Source organism: Hypanus sabinus, chromosome 19 (genome assembly GCF_030144855.1).
Source record: "Hypanus sabinus isolate sHypSab1 chromosome 19, sHypSab1.hap1, whole genome shotgun sequence".
NCBI classification, from domain to species: Eukaryota; Metazoa; Chordata; class Chondrichthyes; order Myliobatiformes; family Dasyatidae; genus Hypanus; species Hypanus sabinus.
The window spans coordinates 34,872,215-34,889,367 of record NC_082724.1 but is presented as its reverse complement, the minus strand read 5'-3'; the positions used below and the strand labels follow the sequence as shown (position 1 = coordinate 34,889,367).

Sequence of the window (17,153 nt, the reverse complement as noted above, 5' to 3'; positions counted from 1 at the left end):
GTGGAGTCGGCATTAATTCTTTCAGCTCGTTTCTTCAATCCGGTGATGAACATTATTACTGACACTTACAACATTTCGTATTATTGTACCCATGGTAAACCCAACCTGTTTAAAAATTCTGACCTTATATCATTCCATCGTGTGTAGGATTTTGAGGACCTCAGGCTTTTGTTGCTGAAGCTTGAGATTTGAAGCTTTGAAAGCACAAATAAACATCTTTCAATATTTTTGGAACCACTCCATTCTTTGATCTTGTTAAATATTGATGCTGGATCAAGACGGCTGGAAATACTTGCAATCTAGAATAAATCAATCACTTCAGTAAAAGTTAAAAGTTGTTTGAATCATTGCTTCAGAAAGTACATTTTCAAAATGTTTGGTAATGTGAATATTTTCTCTGTTTAAATTAAAAATGAGACAATTAACTACGAAGAACTCAGTGAGTATGATGCCTCCTGCAGGAAAGACAAATTACTATACAATAAGATAGAACACTGAAGCACTGCTGCACATTCAATGTATGAACTTTGATGTTTAAAGTGTTTTAATCATCTGATACAATATTATCAGATAATGGAAATTTAATTTGTGTACCCATTTTTTTTAAACTATCATATTGCATGGTATATTGTGAAAAGCTCTGTTTTTATATTTTAATTCTGTCATGCCTACCCCTTTTATTTAAAAATATCAGGTTTGAAATGCAGAGCATGTACATGAAAGCAAAACTGCATCAGATATCCATTAGAAAAATTGAAGATTGATGTTCACTCATTACTAATTGAATTTAAAATTCTTGGTGCAAACTTGTACCTAGCTGAAATCAATTCCTTTCATCTATCTTAGTTGTCCTACTGCTAATACGAAAGAAAAGAGTGACTTGGTACCAAAGCCAATTACTCCTACAGAAATTTTGATCTCTGACACTCACTAAGGCTCAGTCGATTGAGCCATACAGTCTTAATTAATTTCAGCTGTTCTGGGGAAAAGAAATCATCCTCATTACTCTTCAGGAGGGGTAATGCAGGCTCACGAGCCCGAATTCCAACCTTTGATCTGTGTTTAAACAGCATGATTGTGTGAGGATAGAGTAGGAAGAGTTTCAGCCCCTGGGGTTCAGACCAGGGTGCTGAAACTCACTGACTTGTACAGCAGCATTAACTACTTCTGCTTGGGACGAAAGGTCAAATCATACACCAACAATCTTGGCTATGGAAAGAAGCAAAAAATAAATAACTCCCTTCTGAGTCGCTTCAATCTGTCCCACATTAAAGATGACCATTCTGGGCAGATCTACAGCAGGGCTGTTTCAAATCATTTGAGTTCACCGTGCACAGCTGTTGCTTCAAAGTGTCCACATTTCTTCATTCCAACTTTTTAATTTGTAGCTGTGTGCAATAAGTATCAGGGAATAGTTCTTGCATTAGAGTTCTCATCCAATTTTTCTTTTCATATCTCTATTTCAGACTGAGCACTGTAAAGGTTATTCTCGGCTTGATTAGTCCAATTCATCATTCTTCACACTTGCTCCCTGAGATCTATAACCATCCACCTGGTGGCATGCACGAGCATCTCAAAGCACCAGTGTTTGAAAATAGTTTTTGAATAGAGCAGATTTGTCACATATATTTATTAAATGCTACTCTGATACAAAAGTAATGTTTGATGATGAATAAAAATAAATGACGATCATTTTGTTGGAATTAAAATGCAGAAAAATATTCTGTGAATTTACTCAATGTGTTTGCTTTAGGTTTTATATTGAGAACATATCATTCCTAAAGGACATTACCACTGTGGAATTATTCTTTTTAAATGCAAAGTCCTGTATTTACAAGGTAAGACTTTTAAGCATAATTTATTATCAAAGTGTGTTTTGGTGGGTTGTAATTTAATAGAGATTATACTGATTGCTGTGGAATGCATACCACCTTTGGGAAAATGTAACGATTTTTGATTAGAATCATAATGATTCAAATCTATTTAAGTTGCAAGTATGTAAATTTTCACTGCATTGTTAATTGCCCCGGTGATATCAAAAAGCATTGACTCCAATGGCTCTTAGCTTTCTAGAGGCACCACTTAAGTACTTTCTGCCAGAATAAAATTATTCTTTTATTTATTCGTTTATCCATCTATTCGTCTGTCCATCCCATCCCGCAGCCCAGCAACACCTGACAACCCCGGTTTAATCCCAAGCTAATCAAGGGACAATTTACAATGGTCGTTTAACCTACCTGGTATATCTTTGGTCTGTGGGAGGAAACTGGAGCACACAGAGAAACCCACACATTCCGTAGGGAGGGTACAAATCCTTTACGGAGGACGCCGGGATTGAATTCCAGCGCCCTGAGTTGTAATAGGGTCATGCTAACTGCTGTGCTACCATCTACATAGAAAATTAGCTGCTCCAGATTTTTATTCTCACCAGCTTCCATTTCACAGCTTTTAAATACATGTGCATTTTGCAAATCCTGGAAATAGAAACGCGGACACCTAGAGAACCTAAAGCACAACACTGGCCCTTCGGCCCACAATGCTGTGCCAAACATGTACTTACTTTAGAAATTACCAAGGGTTACCCGTAGCCCTCTATTTTTCTGAGATCCATGTATCTATCCAGGAGTCTCTTAAAAGACCCTATCGTATCTGCCTCCACCACTGTCGCTGGCAGCCCATTCCACATATTCACCACTTTTCTGCATAAAAAAAACTTACATCTCCTCTGTACCTACTTCCAAGCACCTTAAAACTGTGCCCTCTTACATTACCCATTTCAGCCCTGGGAAAAAAAGCCTCTGACTATCCACATGATCAATGCCTCTCATCATCTTGTACACCTCTATCAGGTCACCTCTCATTCTCTGCCACTTCAAGGAGAAAAGGCCAAATTCAGTCAACTTATTCTCATAAGGCATGCTCCCCAATCCAGGCAACATCCATGTAAATCTCCTCTGCACCCTTTCTATGGTTTCCACACCCTTCCTGTAGTGAGGTGACCAGAACTGAGCACAGTACTCCAAGTGGGGTCTGACCAGGGTCCTATATAGCTGCAACTTTACCTCTCGGCTCTTGAACTCAATCCCATGGTTGATGAAGGCCAATGCACTCTAGGATTCTTAACCACAGAATCAACCTGCACAGCAGCTTGAAGTGTCCTATGGACTCAGACCCCAAGATCCCACTGATCCTCCACACGGCCAAGAATCTTACCAATACATTCTGCCATCATATTTGACCTACCAAAATGAACAACCTCACACTTATCTGGGTTGAACTCCATCTACCACTTCTCAGTCCAGTTTTGCATCCTATCAATGTCCCACTGTAACCTCAGAGAGCCCTCCACACGGTCCACAACACCTCCAACCTTGTGTCATCAGCAAATTTACTAACCCATCCCTCCACTTCCTCATCCAAGTCATTTATAAAAATCATGAAAAGAAGGGGTCCCAGGACAGATCCCCGAGGCACACCACTGGTGACCGACCTCCATGCAGAATATGACCCACCTACAACCACTCTTTACCATCTGTGATCAAACCAATTCTGGATCCACAAAACAAGGTCCTGTTGGATCCCATGCCTCCTTACTTTCTCAATAAGCTTTGCATGAGATACCTTGTCAAATGCCTTGCTGAAATCCATATGCACTTCATCTACTGCTCTACCTTCATCAATGTGTTTAGTCACATCCTCAAAAAATTCAATCAGGCTCGTAAGGCACAACCTGCCTTTGACAAAGCCATGCTGACTATTCCCAATCATATTATGCCTCTCCAAATGTTCATAAATCCTGCCTCTCAGGATCATTTCTGTCAACTTACCAACCACTGAAGTAAGACTCACTGGTCTATAATTTACTGGCTATCTCTACTCCCTTTCTTGAATAAGGGAACAACATCTGCAACCCTACAATCCTCCGGAACCTCTCCCGTCCCCATTGATGATGCAAAGATCATTGCCAGAGGCTCAGCAATCTCCTTCCTTGCCTCACACAGGAGCCTTTCAAAAGCTTCAGCACAACCTCTTTCTTTATATCTATGCGCTCAAGTTTTTCAATTCACTGTAAGCCATCCCTACAATTGCCAGGATCCCTTTCCGTAGTGAATACTGAAGCAAAGTATTCATTAAGTTACCTGCTATCTCCTCTGGATTCATACACATTTTTCCACTGTCACACTTCATTGGTCCTATTCTCGTACTCCTTATCCTCTTGCTCTTCACATACCTGTAGAATGCTGTGGGATTTTCCTTAATCCTGATCATCAAGGCCTCCTCATGACCCCTTCTGGCTTTCCTGCTAGTCTTATAATCTTCTAGATCTTTATCTACCTTGTATTTTGAACCTTTTGTAAGCTCTTCTTCTTGACTACATTTTCAACAGCCTTTGTACAGCATGGTTCCTGTACCCTACCATCCTTTCCCTGTCTCATTGGAACGTACCTATGCAAAACACCACGCAGATATCCACTGAACATTTGCCACATTTCTGCGGTACAGTTCCCTGAGAACATCTGTTCCCAATTTATACTTTCAAGCTCCTGCTTGATAGCTTCATATTTTCCCTTACTCCAATTAAACACTTTCCTAACTTGTCTGTTCCTATCTCTCTCCAAAGCTATGGTAACAGAGATAGAACTGTGATCACTTTCTCAAAAATGCTCTCCCACTGAGAGATCTGACACATGACTAGGTTAATTTCCCAATACCAGATCAAGTATAGCCTATCGTCTTGTAGGTGTATCTACATATTGTGTCAGGAAACCTTCCTGAACCAACCTAAAAAAGTCCATCCCATCTGACCCCTTGCTCTAGGGAGATGCCAAATAATACTGGGGAAATTAAAATCTCCCACCATGACAGTACCTTTCCAGAGTCTGTCTCCCTATCTGCCCCTTGATGTCCCTGTTACTATTGGGCGGTCTTTTAAAAAAAACAGTAGCATTATTGACCCCCTCCTGTTCCTAACTTCCACATTCAAAATTAATTGGATGTTATTGACATTTCTATAACTTTTAATTTTGCTGGGCAACAGTTGTGAATCCTGTTCTTCCCAAATGAATTACTTTCTTCAAAAATATTCCTGTACGTATATTTCCTGCGTATCCACTATCTTAAGAGATATCAACATTACTTCTTGGATTTTGTACCTTGTGCTAACTTTAAGACAAAATCCAGACACCAGAGGAAAATGTCTGGTTGTTCTAATCACAAAAATTCTTGAAACAGGCATGTCCTTAATGATAACCTATTGAATTTAAATTGCTATTCAATACTTAAAGCATTGTGTGATGAAGAACAAAGTTGTGATTTGTTTTTAGATACCCCTAATTTCAAATATTACAAGTGAAGTGAAATAATGACCTACTGCTAGATTTTCTATGTTATAAATGTAGCTCTGTACTTAAGACAAGGCTGGTTTTGGAATATTATGCTTTTAATGTTTTGCAGAACTTGAGGTGTAACCTCAGGAGCTGTAAAATTTGTTATTGATCATTAAGTACATTGCAAGTCTCGATCCTTCAACAAAGTGAGGCACCTTGTAGAATGTGCCGCTGTGTACAAGGACAGTTTCCAGAGATCATGTTCAGTTTTCTGTCAACAAGGTTATTATTTCCAGCGACATCAATTCCTGCTACATAAGCAGTAACTTGGTTCTGCACAGGATCTGGAGCGCTTGCTTATTGTAAATTGCATGAAGCTGCAGTTTATCATTTGTGAGGGAGAAGAGAGTTGAGGCACAAAGCTAATATTTCAGCGGCCCTACAGCCGTGAGAATGGAGAAGCAAATTTTGTTTAAAGGAGCAGGATTCAAGCAGCTTTGATAGTTTGGGGTGAACTGATAATTCACAGAATTTCTCCAGTTATTTCCTAGAGCCAGGGAAGAGAAAAGCATTTGCACTTGCATCAGTTCAGACTCCCCTTTTCTTTCCTGTCCAATATCCCTAACATGTCTGCATTTCCAGTCTTTACTAAAGAGAAATGATAATAAACTAGAGTTATTAACATATAGTGGTTCATGCTTGCATGCATGACGTTCACCTCTTGAATCAGTAGAATAAGCTGCTCATTAAAAATTTCTGGAGAATTTTTGCAGAAGAATTGTGGAAGAAGTTTGGTATGGGGCCCCAAATTCTAAGGACTTTCTACAGGGGCACAATTGAGAGCATCCTGACCGGCTGCATCCCTGCCTGGTATGGGAACTGTACTTCCCTCAATCGCAGAATTCTGCAGAGAGTGGTGTGGGCAGCCCAGCGCATCTGTGGATGTGAACTTCCCACTATTCAGGACATTTACAAAGACAAGTGTGTAAAAAGGGTCGGAAAGATCATTGGAGACCCGAGTCACCCCAGCCACAAACTGCTCCAGCTGCTACCAGCCGGGAAACAGTACCACAGCATAAAAGCCAGGCCCAACAGACTCTGGGACAGCTTCTTTCACCAGGCCATCAGACTGCTTAATTCATACTGACACAACAGTATTTCTATGTTACATTGGCTACCTTGTTGTGCATAATATTTATTATAAATTACTATAATTGCATATTTAGACAGACGTAACATAGTTTATACTCATGTATATGAAGAATGTAAGTAATAAAGTCAATTCAGTTGCAAAAAATTCAATTCAACAAAATATCAGTATATATGATGATACATACTTTACCTCTGCCTCCCCTCTAATCATTTTCTCATATATATGGCGCCCATTCTATACCATCATTTTCAGTGATTTGAAATATGGAAACATGATTTTAAAACACAATCCTATTTCCACGCTGTGTCCACAAGACCATTAGACATAGGAGCAAAGTTAAGCCATTCAAGCCTGTTCCACCAATCAATCAAGGCTGATTGTCCCTCTCCTATCTTCTCCACATAATTTGGTAATTAAAGATTAATTGACTTAAATCTTGACCAAGGAACACTCACGGTTACGACGCTAACAGTAAAAGTTTTACAAATATGTCATCATTTCTTCTTAACATTTGTGATCATGAAAACATGCCCCAGAACATCACCACAAATATGCCAATCATGCTTAATGCTGAACCAGCAGCTGCAATAGTAACTGACTCACCAAATAAAACCTAACTTTGGTTAATTATTCACCTAGATATTGGCCTAGATTTTCTGCATATCTGAATTCCAGACTAGGAAAGAATCATGTGCAATTTTTGCTGGTTGAATCAACAACTATGGCTGAAAATGATCATCAGATATTAGTGCGGTTGAGTTGGGGGAAAATGAGCATGTCCATACATCCTAAAATGTAGTTGCCTCTGGATGGGTTCTCGTGTTAATGTAACATAAATGTCCCTTATCATCAGCAACAACTTTTCCTGCTGCATTCTTTACAGTGTACTTTACACATGCTAATCAAAGACCCCACCCATCTTTGACATACTCTTCTCCACCCTTCCATTGGGTAGAAGATAGAAAAGCTCATAAGCATAAATCATGAAGCTCAAGACAGCTTCTACCCTGCTGTTACAAGACTAGCTCTCAAGGATAAGTGGGACTAGTGACTTCGCAATGTAGCTTGATATGACCTTTGCACCTAACTGTTTATCAGCACTGCACCTTCTCTGGTGCTGTTACCCTTTATATTGCATCGTTATTATCTTACCTTGTTCCATCTCGAAGTCCTGCATAATAATCTAATCTGCATGAATAGTACACAAGAAATGCTTTTCACTGCATCTTGACAATAATAAATGACAATAATAAACGAATTCCAACTCCAGTTCATTCACTCTGATCATGAGGTGATTCTTTTGGAAAGCTTTCGCGTGTCTCAGATTTACTTTAGAAAGTGCATCTCGGGCATGCAGAAGAATGTTACTTGAACTGAAGGACTTGAGCTATAAAGAGATAGGATAGACAGGGGCTTTTCCCTCGGTGTGTAAGAGGTGGAGGAGTGTGAGAGGCATAGATAGGGTGCATGGACTTTCTCCTAATGTAGGAGAATATAAAACTAGAACGTATGGGCTTATGGTGAGAGGAGAAAGATTGAAGAGGAATCTGAGTGAAACTTTTCCACACAGATGTTGGTGGGTTTATGGAAGCCGCTGAGCTGGGTGCAATTACAAGGTATAAAAGTTATTTAAAAGGGTTGTTGGATAAACAAGGCCAAACAGGGGGAAATGGAAGTACTTCAAGGTGGCACCATGGTCAGTATGAGCGAGTTAAACTGAAGGGCCTGTGTCCATGTGTATGACTCCTGACTCGAAGTTGACTGCCATCAATCGATAGATATCTCTGTATCCTTGCTCAGCTTGGTCATGACTCTCTGCTGGGATATCATTATGTAAATTTATGAAGGATCATATTCAAGGATCTCCTGGGGTTCTTGCTTACCTATTTAAAGCAAAGAAATTATGAAATTTATCCACCGACATCTACTACAAACCTACTAACTCCCACAGCTACCTAGACTATTCCTCCTCCCACCCTGTCTCCTGCAAAAATGCTATCCCTTTCTCTCAATTCCTCCGCCTCCGCTGCATCTGCTCTCAGGATGAGGCCTTTCATTCTAAGACAAAGGAGATGTCTTCCTTTTTTAAAGAAAGGGGCTTCCCTTTGTCCACTATCAACTCTGCCCTCCATTGCGTCTCCCGTATTTCACACACCTCTGCCCTCACCCCATCCCCCTGCCAGCCCACCAGGGATAGAGTCCCCCTGGTCCTCACCTATCACTCTACCAGCCTACAGATGCAACGTATAATCCTCCGTAACTTCCGCCACCTCCTACGTGATCCCACCACCAGCCACATCTTCCCCTCTCCCCCACTCTCGGCTTTCCGCAGGGATCGCTCCCTACACGACTCCCTTGTCCATTCATCCCCCCCATCCCTCCCCACCGACCTCCCTCCGGGCACTCATCCCTGCAAACAGAAGAAGTGCTACAGTTGCCCCCACACTTCTTCCCTCACCACCATCCCAGGCCCCAGACAGTCCTTTCAGGTGAGGCACCACTTCACCTGCGAGTCAGCCTGGGTGATATACTGTATCCGGTGCTCCCGATGTGGCCATTTATATATTGGGGAGACCTGCCGCAGACTGGAAGACCATTTCGCCGAACGCCAGCGCTCAGTCCTCCAGCAGTGGCGGGGTCTCCCTATGGCCACACACTTCAATTCCATAGACCACTCCCACTCTGACATGTCTGTCCATGGCCTCCTCTACCGTCAAGATGAGGCCACACACAGGTCGATGGAGCAATACCTTATCTCTCGCCTAGGTAGCCTCCTACCTGCTGGCATGAACATCCAACTCACAGACCTCCGTTGATACCCCTGCCCCCCCTTACCCCCATCCCTATCTATTATTTTAGTATGGTTCTCTTTCTCTCTCTTTTTTCCCCCTCACTATAATCTCCCCCCCACAGCCCTACCTTTCTTTCTCTTTTATTTCCCATAATTCTCCACCTTCCCCCGAGCCCATTTCCCTCCAGCCTATCACTTCCTAGCTCTCTAATTTATCCCTCCTCCCACCTCTTATCCCCCCTCAACCATCCCACGTTACTTCACTCCTGATGAAGGGTTTCGGCCCAAAACATCGTTATTACCTCCTCCCATAGATGCTGTCTGGCCTGCTGAGTTCTGCCAGCATTCTGTGTTTTTTATTTATTTCCAGCTTCTGCAGATTCACTCGTGTTGCCAAAGAAATTATGAAATTGGGTTAGCTTTACCTGTGATGGACTGGGCTGTAACCACTACTTTTTGTAGGATTTTCCATTCAATGCCATTGGTGTTTCCACACCAGGCTGTGACGCAACCAGTCAGTATATCCTCCACTGCACATCTACATAAGTTTGTCAATGTTCTAGATAAAATGCTATATCTTCACTAACTTCTATGAAAGTAGAGGCACTACCATGCTTTCTTCATAACTGTACTTATGTACTGGGCACAGGACAGATTCTTTGAAATGGGAACACTGGGGAATTTAAAGTTGATGATCCACTCTGGACCTCCTGGTTTCCTCCTGTCTGAGTCAATAATCAGATCCTTACTCATGCTGACATTGAGTGAGAAGCTGTTGTTTTGATACCACTCAAACAGATTTTCAGTCTTCCTCCTATATGCTGATTTGTCACCACCTTTGATTCAGCCAGCAACACTGGTGTAGTTAACAAACTTGTATATGGCATTGGAGCTGTGCCTTAGCCTCATAGTTATAAATATAAAACAAGTAGGGCAGAGGGCTAAGCATACAGCCTTGTGTTTCCCCCTTGTGGATGGAGATTGTGGAGGAGATGCTGTTGCCAATGCAAACAGACTGGGGACTGCAAGTGAGGATAGAGCACCCAACTGGACAAGGAGGTACTGAGGCCAAGGTCTTGAAGCTTATTGATTAGTTTTGAGGGGAAGATAATGTTGACTGCTGAGCTGTAGTCCATAAAAAGCATCCTGATGTATGCACCTTCACTGTCCAGATGCTCCAGAGCTGAGTGAAGAGCCAACGAAATGGCATCCAGGGTGGACGGTAGGCAAATTGGAGCCAATCCAAGTTGTTTCTCAGGCAAGAGTTGATATGTTACAGCACCAGCCTCTCAAAGCCCATCATCATGGTGGTGTTACTGGATGATGGTCACTGAGACAGATTACCACATTCTTCGTGGACATCGGTATAATTGAAGCCTGGGTACCTCAGACTGCCAGAGTGAGAGGTTTAAGATGTCAGTAAACACTCCAGCCAGTTGCTCAGCACAGGTCTTCAGTACTCGGCTATGGTGCCAATTCTATGATGTGCTGAGCTGTGTCCATAACTCTGTGCATTTACTTGCAGTTGTCATACCAAGCCATGGTGCATCCAGATAGGATGCCTTCTATGGTGCATCAAAAAAACTTAGTGAGGGTCAAAGTGCACATGCCAGATTTCTTAAAGTCTCCTGAAGAAGTGGAGATGCTGGTGAGCTTTTTTGATCATGGTGTCCAAGTGGTTGGACCAATGATGTCTATTGGTAATGTTTGCTGTTAGGAACTTGAAGCTGTCGGTCCTGTCAACACCAGTATTATAAACAGGATTGTGTACACTGCACCCTGCCTGATGCCAATGAGCAGCTCGTTTGTTTTGCTGACATTAAGGGAAAGGATGTTGTCACAACACCGTGCCACTAGCTCTCTGTCTCCTTCCTGTAATCCAGCTCACTATCTGAGATACAGCTCACCAGGGTAGTACCATCTTCAAGCCCGTAGATGGAGTTACAACAGAAGCTGTCAATGCAATCATGATTGAATAGGGAGTAGAGTAGGGGGCTGAGGGCACAACTTTGTGAGGCAGCAGTGTTGAGAGTAATAGTGGTGATGTTACTGACTTCCCTTACTGATTCTGATCTGTTGGTCAGGAAATCAAGGATCTGGTTGCAAAGACAGAATTAGAGTCCCAGGTCTAGGAGTTTTGAGATGAGTTTGCTTGGATTTCTAGCATTGAAGGTGGAGCTGTAGTCAATGAACAATAGCCTAACAGAGGGAGCTTTATTGTCCAAATGCTCCAGAGATGAGAGTAGGGCCAGAGAGACAACACTTAACATAGTTATGGTGGACAAATTGTAGGAAGTTCAGGTTGACTAGTAGTCTGACGTTAATGTGTGTCATGACCAGCTTCTTGAAGCACTTCACAATGATTGATGTCAGAGCCACCGGTAGTCACTAAAGCATGCTATCTTGTTTTTCTGTGAAACCAGAATGATAGAGATTGTCTTAAAACAGGTGGGAACTTCAAATTGAAGCAGGGAGAGGTTAAATATGTCTGTAGAAATCTCCTTCAATTAATCTGTACAGGATCTGTAAGTACAAGGCCGAGGACACCATCTGGGCTAAGTGCATTCCACAGTTTCATCCTCTGGAAAATTATCTTATGTGACTGTGGCATCAAGCGTATTGGAGGCTGTTGGGATTGGTGTGACAGTCCAGTCCCGTCCTTTTCAAAACGTGAATAGAATGTGTGAAGCTTGTCAGAAAAGGACGTGTTGTCGTCGGTGATGCAGCCCAAATTTGTTTTGTAGCCCATTATAACATTTAAGCCCTGCTACATCTGATGGCTGGATTGGGACTCCATTTTGGGCTGGTATTGTCTCATGGTATCCCGGATAGCTTTACAGAAGTTGTATCTCAAATTCTTGTAAAGGTCATAGTCACCTGATTTGAATGTCACAGTCCTACACTTCATAAGAGTCATCCATGATTTTCAGTTTGGAAACACCCATTATTTTTCTTTCATACACTGTCATCACCCCACTTGCTGATAAAGTCAATGACATACTCATCTAGACTGGTTGCTAAGTGTTTGAAAATGGGGACCAGTCTTCTACAGTTGTATGGAAGCTCACTCCTTAAAGTTACAGTACTGTAGTGGTTTCTTGAGAAGTATGCATTTCTATGCTGGTATGATGTTGGTCATTGACAGTGAAATTATTATCTGTGGGTGGATATATGGACTTTGATGCAAGGAGTATCCAAGACTAAAGGGTAATCTTTGATTCTTTGGACTTTAAGGAAATTAATTCCTCGATTAAAAATATTAATTGCCTATCATGTTAAAGATGATTTTGCATCAAGTATCTTATTAATATTGAAAGAGAAGTGTGTATCTGTAATCAGCTTGAATTATCTGTGCATGACCTTTTATTCCATGTTTTGGATTCTGCCAGTGGCTGCTCCAATTAGTCCCCAGGCTAAATTTTAATGTGTAGAACAAGGCATGTGCTTGAGGTGGGCTGTAAACACGCCTGAAGGCATTAACGTGAACATTCAAAGATTTCAAAGGTTCGTTGATTATCAAAGTATGTATGCATATACAATCATCTCTGGATTTTTATTCCAGATTAAGTTGCATGCAGACATGAAAGGCTTTGTTTAGCAGACAGTAAATAGAACTGAACACTCTATAGTATTTGGGGAACAGCTCCATTTCTGACTTGATGTTGATGTGAAGGTCATCAGTAAAGTAGTAAAAATAGTTTTGCACTGCTTCAAGGAACTGGGACTGAAATGCCTGTCTTCTAACAATGAGTCAGTACACTTCATTCAACTCAATACTATCAAATTAATGTATTTCATATACAGTATAGTTTGCAATTTTCTTAAACTGTACCCCCAACCTCAAAAAACACAACAAAGAAACATAAAGCATTGAGTGTATCTAAAATAAGTGAGTAGAACTGATCTAAATCCAGTAATTCAATTTTAGTCTAGATAATCTTCAAAGTCACTTAAGCCTCCCGGTGGAATTGCTCCCCTGTAATGTACGACTTTGTACCAATGACTGTGTGCTACCTCCTTGTGTAAGGTACCAGATGTTCCTATTGCAAATAAAAAATTAAGCTTTCTCTGTCAACACATTTTGACATCACTATTTCTCTACATTGGTCAAACCCATTAGCTCACTTAAAATGTTAATCTACTACATTCCAATAATTTTCTAAAAAAAATGACTGACATGTTTTGAGGGTTTGTTTTCCCAGCTCTCCCCCCACCACCACCTCCGCCATCCCAAACGCTCCTCCTCCCTTTTCATACATTCTTCAGTGTGAACTAACAAAAAACACACATCTGCCAACGTTCCTGTGTTTATAACAAAAAACACCCCTTTTTTAGATTGTTTTTCCTATGTTAATTTTACAATATTTCCCTCAGTTCTTGATGTACCATTTCATTACTGTAAGTCAGACATGATTCTAGATCACTGATATCTCTCCTGTCACCACTGCAAACCCTGGCTTTCTCACATCACCAACTAAAGAGTTAAGATCAGATTAATATCTTTATTTAAAATTGGAAGTGTTTATTTGGAAGAAATCTAAAGTCCAAAATACTATCAAATGTTAAATAAGTATTGGCATGTTGCTGCCTAGTATCTTACAGTTGGTACAGACATGGACTACCCTGCCTCAGTGGAGGAGAGTGAATCATTGAGGTGACGGATGAGATGCTGATGTTGTTGAGTTTCTGAGGAGTGAATGCAGAATTCTAAATCTATTTTTCAGACTTTATTTTTGTGAGGCATTGTTTTTCAGATCATACGTTAGGTGCATAAATCTCTGATTAAGATTATGTCCTTCAATCTGAAAAAAGTAGTTTCTTCCCATTCTGTTGAATCGTTGATTCAACCCCAACACAATTTTGAACAGCTTTAATCTTGTATTCTCCAGCAAGTGTAAACCTAATACAGGTTACAAGTGAACTGAATTAGAGAAGTCTGACTTTATGCAAATCTTTCCATATGTTCTTGAAACATTTTATGTGCTAGTAATAATAAGAATGTGTTCCATGGTACACAGATGACCTGAAAAACAATGCCTCGCAAAAATAAAGTCTGAAAAATAGATTTAGAATTCTACATTCACTCCACAGAAACTCAACAACATCAGCATCTCATCCGTCACCTCAATGATTCACTCTCCTCCACTGAGGCAGGGTAGTCCATGTCTGTACCAACTGTAAGATACTAGGCAGCAACATGCCAATACTTACTTAACATTTGATAGTATTTTGATAGTATTCAATGAATGAATACAGTGAATGTTCTGTAGTTTAATGATAATAAATTGTTTTATTATTGACATTTACCAAAGTGCAGTGAAAAGCTTGTCTTGCATACTGTTTGTATAGATCAAATAATTACAACAGTTCATTGAGGGTAGTATAAGTAAAACAAGTAACAGATTGCAAAATAAGGTGTCCCAGTTACAGAGAAAGTGCATGTAGACAGGAAAGTGCAAGGGCTAGAATCCATTGAATTATACTAGAGAACAGTCTGACGTCAATGGAATAGAAGCTGTCCTTGAGCCTGGTTTCACACGCTTTCAGGCTTTTGGATCTTCTGTCCAATGAAGGAGTGGAGTGGGCAGCAGAGAGAATGTGTTGGGGGTGTGGTCTTTGATTATGCTGGCCGCTTTACTGAGGCAGATAGAAGTACAGACAGAATCCATGGAGAGGAAGCTGGTTTCCGTGGTGTGCTGAGCGGTGTCCACAAAGTGTAGTTTCTTGTCGTCACACGCAGAAGAGTTACCATCCCAAGCCCCTGATACTTTTGAGTAGGCTGTTTTGTGTGGTGCATTGGTAAAAATGGGTGAGAGTCCAAGGGGACATGCTAGTTTTCTTTCACCTCCTGAGGAAGTAGAGGTTCTGGTGAGCTTTCATGGCCATAGCATCAAAGTGGTTGCACTGGGACAGGCTACTGGTGATGTCTATAGACTCAAGGAGCATCACAGCACTGAACCATTTCCTACCATTTCCCCACACCCGGACTATAGCCCTCTGTACCCTTCTCATCCATGTACCTACCCAAACTTTTCAAATACTGTATAGTGCAATTGAATCCACCACTTCTGCTGGTAGCTCATTCTAGGCGCCATCTGAATGAAGAAGAACCGCCCCCCCTCAGTTTTCCCCTTAAATATTTCAACTTCCACACCAAATCTTCGAACTCTAATAGTAGTCTCACCCAACCTTGGGAAAAACCTGCATTTACTCTATCTATACCCCTCATAATTTGAGTACCTCCAGCAAATCTCCCTCATTCTCCTACACTCCAGGGAATAAAATCCTAACCTATTTGGCCTTTCCTAATAACTCAGGTCTTCCAGTTCCATCAATATCCTTGTACATTTTTTCCTGCACTCTTCTGAGCTTATTGATATGTTTCCTGGGGGGAGGGGGTTGGTGACCAGAAGTACACACGATACTCCAAATTCACCCTCAGCAGCATCTTATACAATTTCAACATAACATCCCAACTCCTGCACTTAGTGCACTGATTTATGAGGACTAATATGCCAGAAGCACTCTCTACAACCGTTTCTACCTGTGATGAGGAATTATGGATCTGTCTTCCCAGATCCCTTTGTTCTACCTCACACCCCAGTATCCTAACGATCACTGTGTGAGTCCTACCCTGGTTGGTCCTGGCACGTTACAACCCCTTACACCTGTCTGCATTAAAATTCATCTGTCATTTTTCGGCCCACCTCTCCAGCTGGTCCAGATCCTGCTGGAGGCTTTGATGGCCATGCTCACTAGGCCCCCTACCCCCCCTCCACCTCCCAGTTTTAGTCTCATCCTCAGATTTGCTGATCTACTTTACCACATTATCATCTAGATCATCAACACTGATGATAAGCAACAAGTAAAGCACCAATCCCTGTGGCACATCACTAGTCGCAGGCCTCCAGTCAGAGAAACAGACATTTACTGTCACTCTCTGGCTTCTCCCACAAAGCCAATGTTGAATCCAATTTACTATGTCATCCTGAATGCCTAGCAACTGAACCTTCTGGACCAGCCTCCCGTACAGGACTTTGTCTAAGGCCTTGCTAAAGTCCATGTACATGATGTCCACCACCCTTCCTTTATCAACGTTTCTCTTAACATCCTCAAAAAAAATTCTGTAAGATTGGTTAGATATGACCTACGACACACAAAGCCATATTGACTATCGCTAAACAGGCCTGTCTATCTACAATAAATATTGCATTGAAATATACGCCACTCAGACCATCAGTCCCACCATGGTTTCTATCTTAGCATATAAACTGAACATCTACTTTCCCCACAGCCACTTGCTGACCTACCCCTCTGGTTTCCACCTCATTGCAACTCTAGTTTCTCCAATCCTACCCCACCCCCTGCCAAGAAGCCCTAACAAACTTTCCCACGAGATATTTGTCCCCCTCCTGTTTAGGTGCAAACTGTCCCATTTGTACATGTCCCAACTTCACTACAAGAAAGCCTAATGATCCAGACATCTGAAGCCTTCACTTCTGCACTAAGTCCTTAGCCAGATGTTAACTGCATTATTGTCCTATTTCTGACCTCACTCGCATGTGGCATGGGTAGCAGTCCTGAGATTGTCACCCTAGAGGTGCTGCACCTAACGCCCTGAACTCACTTTGCAGACTTTCTACCTTTCCTGTTCAAGTCATTGGTGCCAATGTGGACCAGAACCTCTGGCTTGACACCTTTCCCCTTAAGAATGCTATGAACTCAAATAGGGATATCTGCCCTTGGCACCTGGGAAGCAGCATACCATCCAGGAATCTTGCACGTCCACTGATCTTGCTAGCTGATCCTGATCCTCTAATCAGTGAATCCCTTATCACTACTGCTCCTTCCCTTCCGAGGCTTGGAACAGACTCAGCGCCAG

The 17,153-nt window shown here is 41.6% G+C and overlaps 1 protein-coding gene and 1 long non-coding RNA gene across 10 annotated transcripts in view; one reads left to right on the top strand and one right to left on the bottom strand.

The window, feature by feature from the left end:
- Window positions 1-17,153, top strand: part of frmd4bb (FERM domain containing 4Bb) — a 317,520-nt gene that overhangs the window by 183,757 nt on the left and 116,610 nt on the right. For both annotated transcript variants that reach the window (XM_059944312.1, XM_059944313.1), the window contains exon 5: window positions 1,754-1,838. In XM_059944312.1, the coding sequence (XP_059800295.1) occupies window positions 1,754-1,838 (85 nt within the window). The remainder of the gene's footprint in view (window positions 1-1,753; window positions 1,839-17,153) is intronic.
- The window catches only part of LOC132377875 (uncharacterized), a 66,851-nt gene that overhangs the window by 29,997 nt on the left and 19,701 nt on the right, over window positions 1-17,153 (bottom strand). For 5 of the 8 annotated variants that reach the window (XR_009506816.1, XR_009506820.1, XR_009506817.1 and 2 more), the window contains exon 2: window positions 124-299. This is a non-coding gene — a long non-coding RNA (uncharacterized LOC132377875). Of the gene's footprint in view, window positions 1-123; window positions 300-4,446; window positions 5,517-6,935; window positions 7,020-17,153 lie in introns of those variants that run through there. The other 3 variants (XR_009506818.1, XR_009506819.1, XR_009506821.1) reach the window with 3 other exon arrangements.